The 20,766-nt window shown below is 41.9% G+C and overlaps 1 protein-coding gene across 1 annotated transcript; it reads left to right on the top strand.

The window, feature by feature from the left end:
• Positions 1–2,222: 2,222 nt before the first annotated feature.
• LOC142258138 (bactericidal permeability-increasing protein-like) lies at positions 2,223–20,692 on the top strand. Its single transcript, XM_075330616.1, is given in 6 exon segments — positions 2,223–2,517; positions 2,520–3,272; positions 16,494–16,562; positions 16,912–17,229; positions 20,481–20,588; positions 20,646–20,692. Coding segments are annotated over 6 exon segments (1,590 nt in total).
• The last annotated feature ends 74 nt before the right edge of the window (positions 20,693–20,766 follow it).

The following is a 20,766-nucleotide window of genomic DNA, read 5'->3' on the forward strand; positions in this document are numbered from 1 at the left end:
TCTCCCAGATATCTCTACATCCTCACCAGACCCACCAATACTTCAAGGTTTCTTAGAGACAAAAGGGAAACGAAAAATAGCCAAACGAAATCAAAATTTAATCAAAAGAATTGGACGCTCCAAATTCTATAAATTATACAAGCAGCGTGGTATGCATCAGATACTGTTGTCACCAGATGAGCCTTTGGTAGTGGTGGATGACTCAAAAACTGCACCTCTAGCCGAAATGTGAAACGGCCCAAAAAAAGTGTTTAGTGGGGGTGACCCCTGATCGAATGCTATTGAATGTGCTTTCAGATTAGGATAGAATGGGCATGTGTGCTGGATTATTTAGGGGTTCTCTCCATTGCCACCCAACTCAGGGGTCCAAGGTATGGCTGAGCATAGAATACACTGGACGTGTGAGGTCTGATGACTGGCAATGTCAAAGTATGGAGACAAACCTACATCCACAATCGTTATGCTTCACAATGATTTTTTTTGTCTGCTTTAGGGGTGGGGGGAGGCTTTTCCATGCTGTCAGATCATCTCATAATAATTTATTCATTTATATAGCGCTATTAATTCCACAGCGCTTTACATACATCAGCAATACTGTCCCCACTGGGGCTCACAATCTAAGGTCCCTATCAGTATATTTTTGAATTTTAATAAATTGCGGGGGCTGTATTTTGGCAATTGGTAATAATGCCAAGCTTGTGTGCTCTTTTCTCCATATTCTACTGCAAATGTGGAGGGATATGGAAGAACAAGCAATGCAACTGACGAAAACCTGAGCAGGTCTGCTTAAAAGACTGTCGTTGCAACCCCTCAACATGCACCAACAGGCGAGACCTCTAGGTAAGGTTTATTTATTATTATAACAAATTTCCAGAGTTTTCCAAAAGGGTCCAAAGTAACATCGTTAGGTGAATAGGATGCCTATATGATAAGGCCTTAATTTAGGTTGATGCCATTCAGTCATGCATCCCTCTTAAACTGTCTGCAGTCCAAATTATGAGTCACTTGTGGTAGCATGCATAACCACACTCTTTCACACACACCAGAGAGACCTCTCTTTGTAGTGGAATGCATGGATCTTCGTCCGAAAGAAAAAGAGTTAGAGGAGAGAGAGAAAGAGAGAGAGAAAGATTGAGAAGAGAGGAAGAGAGAAAGATTGAGAAAAGAGAGAGGAAAAGAGGAGAGAGAGAGAAAAGGAAAAGAGGAAAATCTAGATCTGGTTGGATCTGGAGGAGAAAACTCAAAAACGTGTATTAGGCAAATGTTTAAACGAACAACAAGCTTAGTTGAAGTATCTGAGGCTACTTCTAAACAGGATTTCATAGGGTCTCAACCTAGTGGTCCCTGCTGGGGTGTGTCTGACACTGAACAATTCAAGGGGAAGACTCTTGCCCTTGCCTTCTACACTGCCCCATCTTCCCAACCTTCCCTCTATTCTGTGGCTGGTATGGGGTGTGTAGAGTCAGTTCTGTGTCTAAGGCCTGCCATATCTCTTTGGCTGGCAGTGAAAGCAGGTCACTAGCCACTTTCTATGGTCTCCGGGAGCCCACAGCTGCACCCTATCTCAGTCGTCTTCTTCTTCTGAGACTTGCTCTTGTAGGGTCAGGACAACGTTTTCTCAAGACTTTCCATCTTTCCTTTCTTCTTCACATCGGGGTCATTCAAAAAGCTCAGATTGACTGACTGTTTCTCTGGTAAGTGGTCTTGGGGCTTCTTTGGATGTTCTGTCAGTGAGGACACTTCTTACTGCTTCTTGACTCCTCCAATGTAGGCCTCAACCCTGCTCACCGCGACTGTCTGGCAATAGTAAAGCTTCCATCTGTTCTTCTATGGCCTCATGGCGGCTTACAGTTCCATTGGCAGTGATCAAGTCTCTTGTCTTCCATACAGAGTAGATGCTGGCTGCCATCTTGCAGGCTTCAGCGAGAGCACATACATCTGCTTCTTCACAGACAGGCATGCGGGTAGCGACTGCTCTATCAGCACAGCGTCTTCTGCTACCAGCACCATACCCATGTGGAACCGTCTTCTTGATGCACATCTTGATCCATCCGCAAAGGGGTTAAGTCAGGGTCCAAAGATGTATCCGTCACTGTATCGAATCCAGAGTTTCAGCTATGCCAGAGTCGACTACCTCTTCCACCAAGGTGTCAGAGGTGGGACACTCCCCCCTTGCATTTACAGCAGCTATTTAGTTACTGCCAAGATTACATGTATTGAAGATGGCACCGAGCTACGCATTAACCTTGGCTCTCTTTATGGTAATTCTTGGAGCAACAGACTCGGTTAATCCTGGTTTGGTTGTGAGAATCACCCAGAAAGGGCTGGATTATTCCCGTCAACAAGGGATTATTGTTCTACAACAGAAGCTCTCGACTATTCGGCTGCCGGATTATTCAGGATCGTACAGTGTTGGAGTTCTGGGAAATGTAAAGTACAACATCAATAGTATGGTGATAACCAATTTCCAGTTGCCTAGTTCACAAGTCACTCTTCTTCCCAATGTTGGCCTGAAACTATCTCTGGAGCCTACATTGAAGTACATGGAAGATGGGGAGTACGTTATCTGTTCATATCGTCTGATGGTGACTTTGAGTTAAAGGTCCTGGGAATCTCAGTTTCTGTGGGCCTGAGTTTAGGAAGCGATGGTTCTGGTCGACCAACAGTATCTTCATCTGATTGCAGTGCCAACATTGCAGATATGCAAGTACATTTTTCTGGCGGACTTGATTGGCTCATTAACCTGTTTGATGACAAAATCGCATCATCCTTAAGAGACTATATGCAAAATATGATTTATTCACAAGTTAATGACGCAGTTAAAAATCAACTGGAGCCAGTATTAAGAAGTCTGCCAGTTACTTCTAAAATTGATGATGTTGCCTCTATTGATTACTCTTTGACGGGACCTCCAATTGTGAGCGCGGATTATCTGGATGTACAGCTGAAGGGAGAATTTTTTGAGCAGTCTAAGCGCACCCCCCCACCATTCTCACCACAGCCTCTGTCCATACCAGATGACCATAATCTCATGGTGTATTTTGCAATCTCTGATTATCTATTTAATACCGCTGGATTTGTCCATCAATCTGCTGGAAAGCTCATCTTTAATGTGACCGATGATAGGATTCCGAAAGATTTTCCTGTGCGACTGAATACATCATCCTTTGGGAATCTTATACCACAGATATCAAAGATGTATCCGTCACTGTATCGAATCCAGAGTTTCAGCTATGCCAGAGTCGACTACCTCTTCCACCAAGGTGTCAGAGGTGGGACACTCCCCCCTTGGAAGAGGGAGAAGTTCAGCAGGATTAAGGACCGCACACCGGGAGATGGTGACTGTCAGGGAGCAGTGATGTCATACGGGCACTGATCTTCAACTGGTGCTTTAGGTAGGTGTTCAATCTGGCTGAGTAGTGCTCAAAGGACTGCTATCTTCTTCCATGGCAAACATGTAGAATGACTTCTGGGCTGGAGATGACGTGATGATACTCTTCTGATGACTGTGACTGTAACTCAGGTGTTACCAGCTGTAGTTGTTTGCATATGGGCTCTCGGAGACCTGATACAAAGGACTATACCTAGGTTTGTAAGAAAGAGCAATGAGTGTAGCTTGGGGTCAGGAGAACACTGAAATTCTAAAAACTAAGATCCCCTAAATCCCGGGGAAAGAGAAAAGCACAAGAGTGTTTGGAAACTAGCAAGCAGCACCCCCTGACTACGTATACACAACTAGTAAAAAAAACAGTGGAGCTTATCTACTCTACCTCTCCTGTGCTGACCCTGTAACTGGAGGCCCTGCACTCTCCCTCATCCCGACGGTAGACCTGATGGTGGTCAGGGCCGAGCCTCCAGCGTATCCCTCTCTCCTGTCAGACCCTGCAAACTTAGACACAAAGGATTACTGGGTGCTGCCAACGAAAACTCTAATATATGTCAACTCCTGATGATCAATGTCCCCTTGGGACCACATGAACCTCCACCCGCTCTATCAGGGAACTCTTGTGCAAGATACCAGGCAGGATAACATACAAGTGAAAATATCTCAAAACTAGGCTAAGCAGCAACTGCCATAGGCAGAAAAATATTCACTGTCCACCAGGACTAATAGTGAGCAGTCTATATGGTCTACAAAACTGTATACTAGATACAGCAAAAACAAACATGCAAAAGTGAAGGGAAAAGTTTCCACAGGACTATCAGCAATAACCTCATGAGTGGGAACACGATTGGGAACTACTCCATATATGACCAAAAACGGAGTGTGTGTTTCAGGTCCCTATATCCCCCCTCTGCAGTCCCTGCTATGTCAGCAATAAACAGAGCAGTGGCTGTAGCTGCTGAAACAAAAATGGGGAACTGGGTGTCGGCTGGACTAAAATGGCGTCTGAAGATGAACTATGTAGTGTCTGAGTTAAAACGTCCACTGAAAATAATTACCGATAAGAAACAGCCGCTAAAAGAGGAAGTAGGTGTTGGCCAAAAATGGCGTCTGAAGAGTCCTGGGAGGGAGTGACATGTATTGTGACATCTACATTCAGGAGGTATTCAATCTGTCACTGGGAATATGGATTATATAGGGACCCCTGGGCTGACCCTGTAACTAGGGACCCTGTACTCGCCCTCATCTCGACTGTAGACCTGATGGTGGTCAGGGCCGAGCCTCCAGCGTATCCCTATCTCCTGTCAGACCCTGATAACTATCCCCATACCATACCCCACCCAGGGCTGAGCAAAACTATCCCCATACCATACCCCACCCAGGGCTGAGCAAAACACTGAGTGACAGAAAGAAATCTACATTCAGAACAAGAAATACTGGGATGGGCTTATGTGGACCCAGTGCTCCACAGACAGCACACAAGTCCACCCTATTATTCAGCTTAATGTTTCTTATTTTCACAGACAGGTAAAATACACATAGTTTAGTTGCTAGATTCAGAATTACTCATCAATTCTCATCTAATCTCCCCCCTTTGGAGAATTCTCTATTTCAACATACGTATATTCACAGGACACTGAAATAGAAACTAACACTTCCTTCTTTTTATTTTTTTTTCCCAATTTCAACCCTACGGTGTTATACACCAAAAACTGCGTACATTATACATAAAATATCTTCCAGTGTCACTTGGGTGATAAGGTACATACACCCTCACTGTAAACCCGCAAACCTGGCTCCATTACTGGCCAGAAAGAATTCCCAGCTTTAATTTGGGTGAAAACATCTTTCAGGTTAAACTATATATGAGATATTATGTTAGGGAGAGAATTCACGATATACATACACCTCCATGAGAACGGTCTATCGAATACTCAATAATTCCGATTAAGACCAAAGTTTAGGGGTCTTCCCCAATGTATTCAATTCTAGGTAAGAATACATTGACATCCACTAAAACAAGACCAGTGAGTACGCATACAACGTTCAACTCACTGCTTAGCATGAAAACCGTACCAGGTAACAGTCAGGGCTCTTTCACCCACTTTTTCCTTAACACTGCACCTGTACATAGACAACCCCCCCCTTTCAAATCTTCTATCCCCGAAGATCAGGTCCAAGGTATCAAACATCAATTATTGATGACACGTCACTCATAGGTGTATATATTTCAGTGTTCCTTCGCAAGGACTGCAGCCTCTTGAGGCTTCCATGTCACATATTTAAGGCGTTCTTGTCTGAGACTATCGGAATAATGGTGCGATGCCATGTGTGGCCTGACGTCCTCAAATAAGGACAGCACCTGTGGTTTACCTCTACTAGGGACAGTGTTGGTGGTGGGGTGGATCATTGTTAAATCATTGTCATCTTCCTGACCCCCCCCCCCCCCCTCGGTGTCTTCTGTTGCTCCAGCAACAAATAGGCCAGTGGCCTTGGGACTGAAGATGGCTGGAAAAGGGAACTAGGTGCGGCCCGACCTGAAATGACGTCTGGGCAGGCTAAGGAGGGCGTTTGGTGGGCAGGGGGACAAACTACACAAGTCCAACCCTCTGGGGACGACTTATGAGGATGGAGGCGTTGTTTCCTAATGGGCTTGGCCACTTCCTGAGGTGCCATTTTCTGATCTGGTGCAATATAGAAATATCTACTATCTCCATCCCATTCCTCTTTCCATGCCAATTTCCTAACATCTTTTGACGTTCTATACCATGCCTCAGCATCCATAAGGAGATCTTTATCTTTCAAGATCCCTCGCTTATTTAACAAAACATCTTTCCATTCCTGCTCCTCTAATCTCCCTTTTTTGGCAGTGATTCCTGCCACCTTCAAGAGCGACTTCATATTTTTAACATACTTCCTTCCTTCTCGTTCGCTTACTAATTCTTCTGCCGTTAACTTGACAGGTGTGGACTGATTAGACCCCATATTCAAAGGGTAAACTCCCTAAACTAACACGTCAACCTGGATGTCTGATCTGCCGTAATCCACTTTTCTCTCCTGGACCAGCGACTATACACATCCACAGAATACACAGAATTTCTACCTCAGTCCACAAACCACAACACAAACGGGTTGTCCTACCAGGAAGAAGTGTCACATGGGTGATAGAAACTAAATTCACCCTCACTATCTCTTACTTCATGTACTAGTAACCTCTGTTCACACTATATACACCTTGTTTGAACGGTCCGTCCAGAACATCAATAATACTGTTTAAAACCAAAGTCAAGGGATTCTGCCAATGTTGCTCCTACCTAGGATCGCGGAGAACATCAAATTCCACCGGATACAGTCAGGGTCTCTTACCATGACGCTGTACCGGCCAAAACCAATCCCCCTATCGTCTCCTCTCTGTGGAAGACGCACCAGGATACAGTCAGGGCGCTTACCGTAACTCGGTACCTAGCCTTCAGTCTTCTCAATTACTGACTATCGACCGGACACGTTACACACCAGTGTATCTCACAGTATACACAAACAGCATACTTTAAAGTACAGCTTCAGAGGGTTTTTTTTTTTTTTATAAGAAACGGCTTCAATATATCAAAGTACCTTCCCGTGACACAACTTCCTCTTTTTGCGTAAACCAGCAAGTACGAACAAAGCACATAGAACTTCCTCTTTTTGCAGCCAGCCTTGCTGCAAACACAGTGATTAGAGCGATACCAGCAAGTACTCCACCTGCTGCAAATAGACAGACATTTCAACAGGTAGACACAGGTCAACACAATGACATAATAAGGACACTATATACACCATCCAGGTGGCTGATCTCACCTGCAGATATAACCATATATATCCATATATCCAGCGTATATAACAACTTCCTCATTTTCCCCTGCAGTTAAGTCAGAGAAAAATAAAACATAGAACTTCTGCTTTTCTCCAACGAGCAGACAAAACCTCAAACCACATTACATTTCATGTGATTTAGAATTACATTACAGACAGCTTAAGGTGAACCTGACCACCTTTGTGTGAGATCTCTTAGGACGGCTTATCTCATGCGAGATGGCGGTCATTAGGTGTCTAGACTGGGACAGCCCAACCCCCCCCTTCGAAATGCAAGTACACGCATGAGGTTGCAAGGTGAGATTATACAAATGTTCTCACCTGCAGCTGGAGTGCGCATCTATTCTCCACCTCTCGCGTAGTTGCCTTTCGACTGAAGGTGTCAGCACGGCCGTCCGCCATCCAGAGCTCAGTCCTAAGGTTCGTTGGGCGCCAAATGATAAGGCCTTAATTTAGGTTGATGCCATTCAGTCATGCATCCCTCTTAAACTGTCTGCAGTCCAAATTATGAGTCACTTGTGGTAGCATGCATAAACACACTCTTTCACACACACCAGAGAGACGTACTCTGATATGAATAGAAAGTAAGACTCCTTTATTCCGGAAGTTTGTACAGATATATATAACCGGCTTCTTGGCTAGGTGCCAAGAATACGTAACACGTCTCCTATTGGATAAAGTAGAACAGCTTATTCTGTGATATACAATTTACTGTAATGTGCTTGGTTCCTCATTTATATTAAGCAATGTCAGCATGATTCACTTGTCACAAGAATAGCCCAGACTGTCTGAGTCTTATGTCCAAATGCAGAACTAGGTGGGGTACACAGTCTGAAACAGCATCTTAAATCTTGTTCTTTATGGATATCTCCATGTAACTCTTATATACTCATAATTCATAATCTTGTCCATAACAGTCTAATGACCGAAACGTTATTTCACACATTTTGCTTGTCAAATAAATTTGCAAATTTTTTTTACGCCAATTTTGTGCCGGATTAATTTTCTTATTATTTGGGGTTGGACCCTATCCAAGCACCAAAGAATTTTAATTTCCAGGAGCGCTGCACTTTCATATCTTTAATACAAGAGATTCAAATCTAATAGCATTACAAATCCTCTCACCACAACAACAACAACCCTCAAACTCTGGCATAAAACTACAAAAATGAATCTTATTCCAAAACTATGCAAAGCTACTACCATTCTGCATCTGATCCCAAATAACTATAGAGCACTTAAAATGTTTATCAAAACTGCATAAAATTATGCCTTTGCACTCCTTTATAGATAAATAGTGCATAAATAAGACCAAAATTAAACTCACTCACCAGCAATCTTCACCTGAAAGAAGCTGAAATTCAACCATTACAGGAACTAAACGTCATCTCCCTGATATCTCTACATCCTCACCAGACCCACCAATACTTCAAGGTTTCTTACAGACAAAAGGGAAACGAAAAATAGCCAAACGAAATCAAAATTTAATCCAAAGAATTGGACGCTCCAAATTCTATAAATTATACAAGCAGCGTGATATGCATCAGCCACTGTTATCACCAGATGAGCCTTTGGTAGTGGTGGATGACTCAAAAACTGCACCTCTAGCCGAAATGTGAAACGGCCCAAAAAAAGTGTTTAGTGGGGGTGACCCCTGATCGAATGCTATTGAATGTGCTTTCAGATTAGGATAGAATGGGCATGTGTGCTGGATTATTTAGGGGTTCTCTCCATTGCCACCTAACTCAGGGGTCCAAGGTATGGCTTTGCATAGAATACACTGGACGTGTGAGGTCTGATGACTGGCAATGTGAAAGTATGGAGACAAAACTACATCCACAATCGTTATGCTTCACAATGATTTTTTTTTTGTTTGCTTTAGGGGTGGGGGGGAGGCTTTTCCATGCTGTCAGATCATCTCATAATAATTTATTCATTTATATAGCGCTATTAATTCCACAGCGCTTTACATACATCAGCAATACTGTCCCCACTGGGGCTCACAATCTAAGGTCCCTATCAGTATATTTTTGAATTTTAATAAATTGCGGGGGCTGTATTTTGGCAATTGGTAATAATGCCAAGCTTGTGTGCTCTTTTCTCCATATTCTACTGCAAATGTGGAGGGATATGGAAGAACAAGCAATGCAACTGACGAAAACCTGAGCAGGTCTGCTTAAAAGACTGTCGTTGCAACCCCTCAACATGCACCAACAGGAGAGACCTCTAGGTAAGGTTTATTTATTATTATAACAAATTTCCAGAAAACCATACTAGAAATATGCCCAGCGTCCCTGTATACCCAGGAACCACACGGGTAGCACAAACTCCTGATCATATCCAGGAAAGGAGAATACACGAGTTTTTATAGTGCAAGCAATACATAATTTATTAGTGACTATGGTGACAGACTTGAAAGGGTTAATATGAAAATTTAAAAGACCGGATCAAACAAGGCATTAAATGCACCTGATAAAATAAGCCCAATATATCCACAATGAATGTCCCTCCGTTTACAACGTATTTATACTTTAGAAGCAATAGTGCAACCAATAGAACATACATAAATGTACTCAGGTATAATACAGAGAGAACAATAATAAAACACTAATGGAAGATGACTATATCAGGGCTAGTGGCAAGTCCAAGGGTATATAGCCAAGGCATATCACTATGTTGCTATAATTCATGGTAAGTCCAGGGTTTTTGCAAGTATAGTGTGAAGATCATGCCAAGGCAAGAATCATACCCTTTGTTTGCCAAAACAACGTTCCGATGGCAGGTGCTGAATTACAACTTTGGTCCAGAGAGGAGGCCCCAAGACTGCCCGACGTACGTTTCGATGAGGATATTCAATAATCTTCAGGGGATGGGATGCCATGAAGTGCGTACCAGAAGTGCCGGTATTTAAATGGTGGCGGTAATTTTCCGAACCCGGAAATCACATAATGGCGCATGCGCAGATCCATCCGAGAAGTCTCGCGCGATGTACCGCAGTCACGCTATCTCGCGCGGGAGCGGAGACGCGTCACCATAGCTCCCGCGCATGCGCGAAGCACAAGACGGCAGCGACAATCGCGGAGACAAGGCAGAGGACCCGGGCATGCGCGCATGAAAGCCGGGAATGGATACAACATACAAAAGGTGCATGTGCATTAAAGTATTCAGACTACCGCATGAAAGCGTTTTCCAAAAGGGTCCAAAGTAACATCGTTAGGTGAATAGGATGCCTATATGGAAAGAGGACCAGATAAAACCAGCATTAGAATAGTGGGACCACAAGAACAATTAAAAGAATAAAAATCACACTAACAGTGACAAGAATTGCAGTGAGGCAAAGGGTGGTCACTCGGAGGAGATCAAAGCTAATTAGAATGAAAAGCAAAAGAAATAAAGTATAAATTTTAATGATGACAATGATAGCTATATTATAAAAAGGGAGTGTAGCTAATGGACTCATTGAGTCCCTTAGGGACCATGGTGTTCAATGTGAGGATCCATTTAACTTCACATTGTGCCAGGCGCTCACTGCAATTCTTGTCACTCTTAGTGTTACATGTTTGTATGTTGTATCCATTCCCGGCTTTCATGCGCGCATGCCCGGATCCTCTGCCTTGTCTCCGCGATTGTCGCTACAGTCTTGTGCTTCGCGCATGCGCGGGAGCTATGGTGATGCGTCCCCGCTCCCGCGCATGCGCGATATAGCGTGACGGCGGTACATCGCGCGAGACTTCTCGGATGGATCTGCGCATGCGCCATTATGTGATTTCCGGGTTCGGAAAATTACCGCCACCATTTAAATACCGGCACTTCTGGTACGCACTTCATGGCATCCCATCCCCCGAAGAAGATTGAATATCCTCATCGAAACGTACGTCGGGCAGTCTTGGGGCCTCCTCTCCGGACCAAAGTTGTAATTCAGCACCTGCCATCGGAACGTTGTTTTGGCAAACAAAGGGTATGATTCTTGCCTTGGCATGATCTTCACACTATACTTGCAAAAACCCTGGACTTACCATGAATTATAGCAACATAGTGATATGCCTTGGCTATATACCCTTGGATTTGCCACTATCCCTGATATAGTCATCTTCCATTAGTGTTTTATTATTGTTCTCTCTGTATTATACCTGAGTACATTTATGTATGTTCTATTGGTTGCACTATTGCTTCTAAAGTATAAATACGTTGTAAACGGAGGGACATCATTGTGGATATATTGGGCTTATTTTATCAGGTGCATTTAATGCCTTGTTTGATCCGGTCTTTTAAATTTTCATATTAACCCTTTCAAGTCTCTGTCACCATAGTCACTAATAAATTATGTATTGCTTGCACTATAAAAACTCGTATTTTCTCCTTTCCTGGAAAGGTTTATTTATTGTGGCTGGAATAAAAGCCAAACCACTTTTATAACCTTAAGCCAAAACTGAAGGTAGCGATACAGTGCTCACAAATCACATTATTGCGGTATGCCATGATTAGGGATAAATGGCTGCACCTTTTTGACTACAATTTAGATTCTATCAAAAAATGGTTTCGATCAATAAAATTGTGACATAAAAATAAAAAAGCAAAACCTCCCACACGCAGCTCCATTTATGGGAAAATAAAACGTAGTGGTCACAAGATGGCAAAACAAACTTTTTGTTGTTTTTTCTTATTTTGACATCAAAATAAAGCATAAGATTCCTGACTCTGAATTCAAGATTCTCATGTCCTTAAGAGTCATCCTTAGAAAAATCCTTTAAATAGAAACATGAGTCGACCCATTACTCTGCAATCCTAGTAACACTGATTTGGAGCACAAAAATAAATTTAGTAAGCGACAAATATTATAAAACAAATCTACGACAGATTGTGGCTGAATATCTTTCCCCCAATTTCCAGAGGATAATTGGCAATTTTCACTGCAAGCAACTCCTCCTATTTGCACTTCTCTTCTGGAAACCTATTATAAATTCCCCTCTCGTTGGGATTATACCCCATTAAGATTACATCAATTCAATACTACCAACGCTTCATTATGCTGGAGGAATTGCGGAGGTGGTTGAAAAATTTCATTTTTTGTGAATATCCAATATTAAAAATCTTATGGAAGTTCCTAGTCTAATAGAATTACTAATTCCAATATAGTTTTGACTCTCCCAATTGGCCCTCCTTTCATTAGATTTAGACCTATTCGATCCATCCTTTCATTCTCTTATTCATATTTTCCTTACCACTAAATCATTAATTGCAGCCCAATGGAATAATCCCCTCCCTCCAAACATTTCCCAAATTAATTCTATAGCCCAACATGAGTTTGAAAAATAAAATATCACGCAACGCTGAACAATCCCCCCCTCCCCCCCAAGTATTATAGGCAATGGAATCTTTGGAACGATTTTCAGTATAACATGATACATCACTTACATATTTGCTCTATAGTTTGAATTGAATCTTCTCCAATTACTTTCTTTTTAGAAATATAATGTCCTCACCTTTTATGGTCTTTTATATAGAATATAATTATTGGCATAGTATTCTATTAGTCTAGAGTTGTTTTAGGTTTAGAAGGTTTAGAGGTTTAGAACAGCCTGTACACCACTATAGAGCACCACGATGGTCTATTGGCGGCAGACTGGCTCCTCAAAAAATACAGCTCCTACTCCCCATCACAAAACTCTTTATTGATTTACTTCAGCTAGTACTCGAGAACAACTTCCTGTTTCAGGACCAATTCTTCCTTCAAATGAGGGGTACCGTAATAGGATCTAATTTAGCGCCACCTTACGCCAACGCGTATATGGCACACTTTGAAGAAACCCATATATTTTTCCATCCACTATGGATTCAATACGCCATCACGTGAATTAGATACATCGATTATTTTTTCATATTTTGGTGGGGCAACCTTGAATCCTTAACCCAGTTCTTCCATGATTTAAACATTAGACCAGGTCTAACATTTACGATGCACTCGGACACACAGAGCATCAATTTTCTGGACACATTGGTGCAAATATCTCCTGAGGGCCTTCTTAGCAGGGATCTTTACGTTAAGCCCACGGACAAAAAGAATCTGTTACATTATTCAAGCTGTCACCTGTCACATACTAAAATCATTACTGATCTCCCAACACATGAGGGTACACAGGATTGTGTCGGATCCAGTACAGCGTAAAGAACACAGGAGATGAGCCAGAAATTTCCAGAGGGTATCCCATTGATGTAGCTGGTAACTGTACATCTCGTAACTCACGGGTAAGGAGAAAGGAGGTCCCAAGAATTAGTTGCGTCTATACATATCATCCTTTTTCGCCCCTTAAGATTATTATCTTTAAGCATTGGCCCTTACTGAAAGCAGCTTATCCCTCCATACAAGAATTCTCTGTACCCCCACTATTCTGCAACAAAACACCTGAAAACCTGAAAGAATCTTGTACGAGCAGATGTAGGCTCAGGAAAAAGTCTCCCACGCCAGACGTTTCTTGGCACCCCAAGAAAGGGTCATTTTTCCTGTTTGCGGTGCTTACAATGTAATAATCTCACCCGTGGGGACTCGTTTACCCACCCCCTCTCCGGAAAAATTTTCCCCATATATGAATTCTTCACCTGTGATTCCACATTTGTCATATATTTGATCAAATGCCCTTGCAGTCTTGGATATTTTGGGGACACTACCCAGCATATCCGAGACCGTATCAGCAAACACAAGTCCACCATCTGCTGCAAGCAAACGTTACTTCCCATCCCCCATCATTTCATTACGAGGTTTTCCCTTGAAACCCCCATCATAATTATTATTTGCTACTTCTTATCCTCTATTTTTCCACAGGATCTATGACATCTTCAGTGACAAGCTGTTGTCTCATACCACTAAATGTAAAGTCGCTATATTACCAAATGAATTTTATATATCTAAAAAAAAAATGTATATATCTAAAAATTATTTTAGTTTAGTGATATAATTCTCTTACATCATTTTAATATTTTCTCTTTTTTTCCCTAGGCTTCTCTTCCTATCTGACCTTGAATCTCACTGCCTGGCACCTAAGAGATTCACAAACCCATAGTCGTACACCAGCCCTGGATGACAAACTGGCACCAGCACCACAGGATCTTATTAACTCACTGTATTTTGTTCTCCCTCACACCTGGTTACCTACACCATGCATCACTATGCCGACACGCGCGGGGGGGGGGTGTTTGCTTTCTGCGCATGCGCCGCTTGGACCATCGAAAGGCGCATGCGCGGGATGCGTTCCGCCCGTCACCACAATACTTTGTCCCTCCACAATGCGCAGTTATGTGATGCCTGCTGCACGTGCGCTGCCTGGGGCCAGGCGGCATATGCGCAAGAAGCGTCACATGCTGTGTTATCACCTCCCCTATCGAGGCGTGGATGCTGCCTTCTGCGCATGCGCCGCTCGTCTCAGGCGGCGCATGCACGTGATGCGCTCCAGGCCTCACCACCTTGCGTATCACAACCAGGAAACAGTCATGTTAGGCGCGCCTTTCAGGCACTATTTAAACGCTGCACAGGACACATTACCTGTCACTCCCGGGCACCTCCAGACACCCACACCACGTGGACCACCTATGCAGGTATGGACATGGCAATGAGCACATGTTAGAGACAGCTTTTTGTCCCTTGACCTCTTATTTATCATATACTTAGGTCACGTAGACTGCACCAAAGGTTATAACTTACCATTTTCACCCACAGGGTAAGAAATTTCATTTTTTTGTATATTCTTCACAATTTCTAACATAATAGTCCTCCTGTTTAATGGACATACCTTCTTGTCCTATTTTAGGTGTTTGCTCACATGAACATTAGTATGAGGGTGCCAAGATATATGTACCCAACGTTTACTGATGTACGGTTTGTTCAAAGAATCCCTCCATAGTCACAGAATTGTATCTCCATAAGATCTTGACCTTATGTAGGTTTCTTATTTTTATTATCCTTTTTGATCCCAGGCTCTTTATGAGTGTTGAACATTAGACAAGCACAACAGATCGCTTCATGTGATACATGTTATCCCACAACCCATTGAGGTTTGTTCATATATATTTATGCCTTCTCCCACATTTAGTTATCTATATCATTACTTCCCTTTATTAGCATGATGTGTGTGTATATATTATATATATATATATATATATATATAAATTTTCTTGCAGTTGAAAGAATTTTTTTTTAATATCGTGCATTCTTGTGAACTTTTTTGCAATCCCTGTTTTTTTCCCCTCACAATTTGTGATATTTCTTATGTTACACATTTCTAGAATATTTCTCATTGCAATTATACAATGGATATTGGATTTACTGTCTAATTCTTGCAAATTTTGCTGCACTGCACCGAATTGTTGATTTTTCTTATCTGTACTATTGTAATAAATTGCTCAACAATTTCCAAAGATGACAAGAAAAAAGCCGATCGGACCTTTACTAGTCGCCTCATTTATAGAGGAAAACTGAAGAAAATATTATCAGAGATTCCATTGTAGAAGAAGAGAACAAAGGTATAAAAATGTCTTCTAGTAACTGAGAGGGAATTATAAGCAGTGTATAGATATATGATCAGGAGGATATAATATTAGCATCAGATAATCAGCAACAGTAACATCATTTCACTGTTATATTCTTTATCACCAGTTTCTTATATTGTGATGGTTTCTTCCTGCTGCTGCTTCCCCCTAACATCTTTATAGAACCATCACTTACACATAATACAGCATGAAGGGGCTCGGAGAAGGCGGCAGTGAAGGTGCGTAAGTGTCTGATGGGGTCACACAGCTCATAAAAGGACAGCTGCCCGGCCCCATAATCCAGACAGATCCTGACTATCACTGGAGATCTTGTTAGGTAACTGGATCAGTTACGACCCTGATTTTAATAGAAAGGAAGCCACCCTACAATTTACTATTGAGAAATTTCAATCTTCTCTGAGGGAGAGAAAACAAAAACAGTTTAGCAGGGATTTCAGTGATTTTACGGAAAAAAAGAGCCTACCCATTTTTGGGTGAGAACAGCAAAGAGGTGCTTACTGAGGCCTCTTCCTCAGACATTGACACGTCAGACTCTGATAGAAACCCCTCTATAGTTGGGAATAGGAATACGACGTATACTAATTTTCCTAACTCTATTGCCTTTGAACCTAGAAAACAAAGACAAGGGAAAGGAAAATGGGGAAAAGGACAAAAACAATGGAATTCTGGAGCATCCTCATCATTCTCATACAATACTCCCTCTTTTTTGGAACAGGGAAGACCCCCGTACGAGTACGATCTGAGAAATCGTCCCACACAGCGAGTGAGGAAATGATTAGGGATAGTAAGATTATTAACCTGACCTCTCATCATTTAACATCATTAGAGACTACTGTTCTAAATAAAGGGTTATCCTTTGTTCAAACAAATAGATATGATAGTTTTGAATGGACCAAGGATATCAATTTATTTTGCAGAAAAATTAAATGGAAACGTTTTTTTAGGTTACATGATAGGAAAGAATGTGAAGCCCTGGGAATATCAGAGGAGGACCTCCCCAGTTTGAGGGTTCTGAATGACCTTTTAGAGGAAAATACAAGACCAAGTGGAGAAGGACCCTTTACTGAATTGAGGCCTAGGAGTACACGGATGCCACCTTTAAACAGATACCTCTAGTGTTGATATATTTTTAGAGTTAGTCACAAAAGATCTAGAGAAAGTAAACCCCATAAATAAACGACATGATAATCTGACATTTGAGGAAAGGAGGGTTTTGGAGAACCTTTCGCAGAATAAAAATCTCATCCTGAAACCATCGGATAAGGGTGGCAACCTAGTTATCCTAAGTCACGATATCTATAAGAAAATGTGCACTGATCTACTAAGTGACAAAAAGACATATGTGATCCTTCCCAATGATCCAACAAGAATTTTTAAAAAAGATCTAGATGTTATCCTGAAGCATGCCTTGGATAATAAGCTTATATCCAAGAATGAGAATGATTTTATGAGTACCTTACATCCAGTTGTGCCAGTGTTCTACTGTCTACCTAAAGTACACAAAGGGATGGACCCACTAAGGGGCGTCCAATAGTATCTGGGGTAGATTCTCTATCCCAGAACAGTAGTATTTATGTGGATAAAGTCTTGCGCAATTTCGTCCTCTCCCTTCCCTCTTACCTAAGAGACACCATGGATCTGCTTGGAAAGATAGATGGGGTTACCTTAGGAGATGGAGTACTATTAGCATCTATCGATGTAGAAGCGCTCTACAGTTCGTTAACCCACAACTGGGGTCAGATTGCTGTGGAACACTTTTTGAACTCGAGGGGTATACAGTTCAAACCACATAATGATTTTATACTTTCCCTTCTGAAATTTATCTTGACGCATAACTATTTCATGTTTAAGGGGCGGTACCACCACCAGACCAGGGGTACGGCTATGGGGATCCCAGTGGCCCCCACATACGCTAACCTTTTCCTGGGCTGGTGGGAGGATACCGTCATCTTTGGAGGAGAGGAACAACTGTGGTGGAATGATATCATATCTTGGTATCGTTTTATCGATGACATCCTGGTATTCTGGTCAGGTGACGAGGACTCCTTTTGTAGGTTTGTGTCAGAGATTAACTGTAATGATTAAGATTTAAGGTTCACATCGGAATATAATAGAAAGAGTATACATTTTTTGGATCTTGCTATAACTAAAGATGATATAGGACAACTACAGACAAGCATATTTCGTAAACCTACAGCATCTAATAGCCTCCTACACTGGGATAGCCACCATCCCTTTAACCTGAAACGAGGTATACCCAGAGGACAATACCTGAGAGTTCGCAGAAATTGTTCACAAGATATGACGTTCTATAAACAAGCCTCAGAATTGAGGGATAGATTCTCAGCACGAGGTTACCCCAGGGATATCCTAAGTGAAGCATTCAAGTCTGCAGAATTAAAATCTAGGGAAACACTCTTGAATGTCAGGAAAAGAGAGGAGGAGGGGATCACACGGATAATAGGTAGATTTGATAATCGGGCAGAGGAAGTGCGCAATATTTTAATAAAACATTGGGGAATACTTACGGCAGACCCAATACTACATGACATTATTCCAGCAACTCCAGCAATAACATACAAGAAAGGGAGGTCCTTAAAGGATCAACTCATACATAGCGAGCATGGGGCAGTTAAGAACACGACATGGCTGGAGAACAGGAGCAAAGATAGCTTTAGGTGCGGGAAATGTTCTTTTTGCGCCTTCATACAATTGGGTAGAAGCTTTATGAGCTCAGTGACAGGACAAGTTTATGACATCAGGCATTTTGCAAACTGCAAAACAGTAGGGGTCATTTATAGATTTGTTTGTTCTTGTAATATAGAATATATAGGGAAAACAAAAAGGGAGTTCAGGAAAAGAATAGGGGAGCACTTAGGAGATATTAGGAATGAGAGGGACACTCCCATCTCACGCCATGTAAGGACGTTTCATGAAGGCGATAATAGAGCTTGCAAGTTTCATATGATCGAAGTAGTCGATCAGAGGATGAGAGGCGGTGATTGGGATCGCTTACTATTACAGAAGGAGGCAAGGTGGATTCACAGACTAAAAACTGTAAACCCAAACGGGTTAAATGAACAACTCAACTTTGGATGTTTTTTGTAATTTCCTGCTTGAGACCACTTTGGGCCTCCCCGTTAGCCTGGTTAATTTTATAAAGTCCCAGTTCTAAACCAGGTCTGTTCTGTCCCTATTATTCCATAAGGATTTTGGGTTTATGAATATTTGGCCATGGATTATGTTATATTCCCATGTTCCATCACCCTATCTTTGAATGTCCATTTCCTTGGAAGATCCCCTTTGTTATGGGGATTTCTGTAGGATTAGGTTTTTTCAAAAATAAACTATATTCAATATAAGTCAGCAGCCCCTCACTGTAATATACATGGTCCAGCAGATTGTATATCAAAGAACAATTTATTTAATACTTAGTCCAGCGTACAATATTGAATGAATAACCCTTAATAATCATGGTCCAGCGGACAATAGTAAATAAATGGCTTTAGGGGATAATATTAAATAAATTGCCATCAATACGCATGGTCCAGTAGTGAAATATTAAATAAACTGCTCTGCAATTTACATGGTCCAGTGAATAATACTGATATAGCTCTGGAATATGTATGGTCCAGCGGACTATATTGAAAAGCCCAGCGGGTAATATTGAATGGATTGCTCTATATTATGCATGGCCCAGCGGTTAATATTAAACAGCTCTGTTATATTCATGATCTAGTGAATATTACATGGCTCTGCAACTATATCTAATTTTTGATCCAGTGGTTCACTATTAAATGTAATGATTTTTATAAAAAAAAAACAAAATAAAAGGAAACAATTTTGTCTAGATGATTTATTTTGTGCTGACTGGCTGAATAGAACTGGAAGCGCTGTGATCACAGCTTGTTGGCTGCGCCTGAATCTTCACCCAGATCACTGCTCTATGCTGAGTCCTGGAATCATTGATGGACGGGACCTGTGTTGTGTTTGATTTGTGGGCAGTTTTCCCAGAGCTGTCCACCCTAATTGGCCTATTATGGCATGTGATTGGGGGTGGGTGTGATACACAACCAGGCTGTAGCGATTTTCTCAATGAGGAGAAACAGCGTGCTTTTTACCCTGCTATGTAAACAGATTAGCAACTGGGACGGCTGTGACTGGTCCTCTGTGAGCATGTGACATGGACTCTGAGGCAGCAATATGCGAGTAGATGAACACGAGGAGTGTGTCATTCTGGTTTATGGGCGGATCTCCAGTGGAGGGTAGCATTGATTGGCCCCTTCAGAGCATATGACTTGTAACTGGAGGAAGTAGGAAGTGAACGCTGTCTCCACGTGGATTTTGCAGAGGCTGGGAACGCTCTGAACAGCACAGGGAGCCCCAACTACATGCTGGTATATGTGAGTAACAGGCTTCATTGAGATATTCTAACTGCTGACATGTACTATAGAGCTGTGAATGTATTGTGATGGACTCTTCATTCACCTTTCATCATGCAGAGTTTTAAACTTATTTGGACCAGGACATGCCAATTGCAACCTGAGGGGTATGTTTTGACTTTAGAGATATATGCAGCACCATATTCCATAGGACTCTAGTCCATTTATCTACACGGACACTGAAAAGGAAAAAGCTTGCTGAAGGGGAATTATGAATGGGCATGTTTTTAATAGGTATTTTTGATTATATGGGCACATAGGTGTTTCTGGCTTTGAGTTGATGGACCTCTGTGTTATTCTCCTCCTATGCACCCTCCGGAGATCTGTATCTCCTTCTGCCATGATTATTGACTGTGAGATTCCTGATGGTAATTACACCTGAAAATATGAACTGTTTGGGACACAAAATTCTTTTAATTTTTCAGGTGACATCATTCATCTTGAATATACAGCATTGTCCCGAATGAGATGACAAAAATTTGAAAAATATTTCTATAACGGGAATTCTCTATTCGGCAATATCCACGCTAATATTTTGTGGAACTC

This window comes from Anomaloglossus baeobatrachus, chromosome 12, assembly GCF_048569485.1.
Source record: "Anomaloglossus baeobatrachus isolate aAnoBae1 chromosome 12, aAnoBae1.hap1, whole genome shotgun sequence".
NCBI classification, from domain to species: domain Eukaryota; kingdom Metazoa; phylum Chordata; class Amphibia; order Anura; family Aromobatidae; genus Anomaloglossus; species Anomaloglossus baeobatrachus.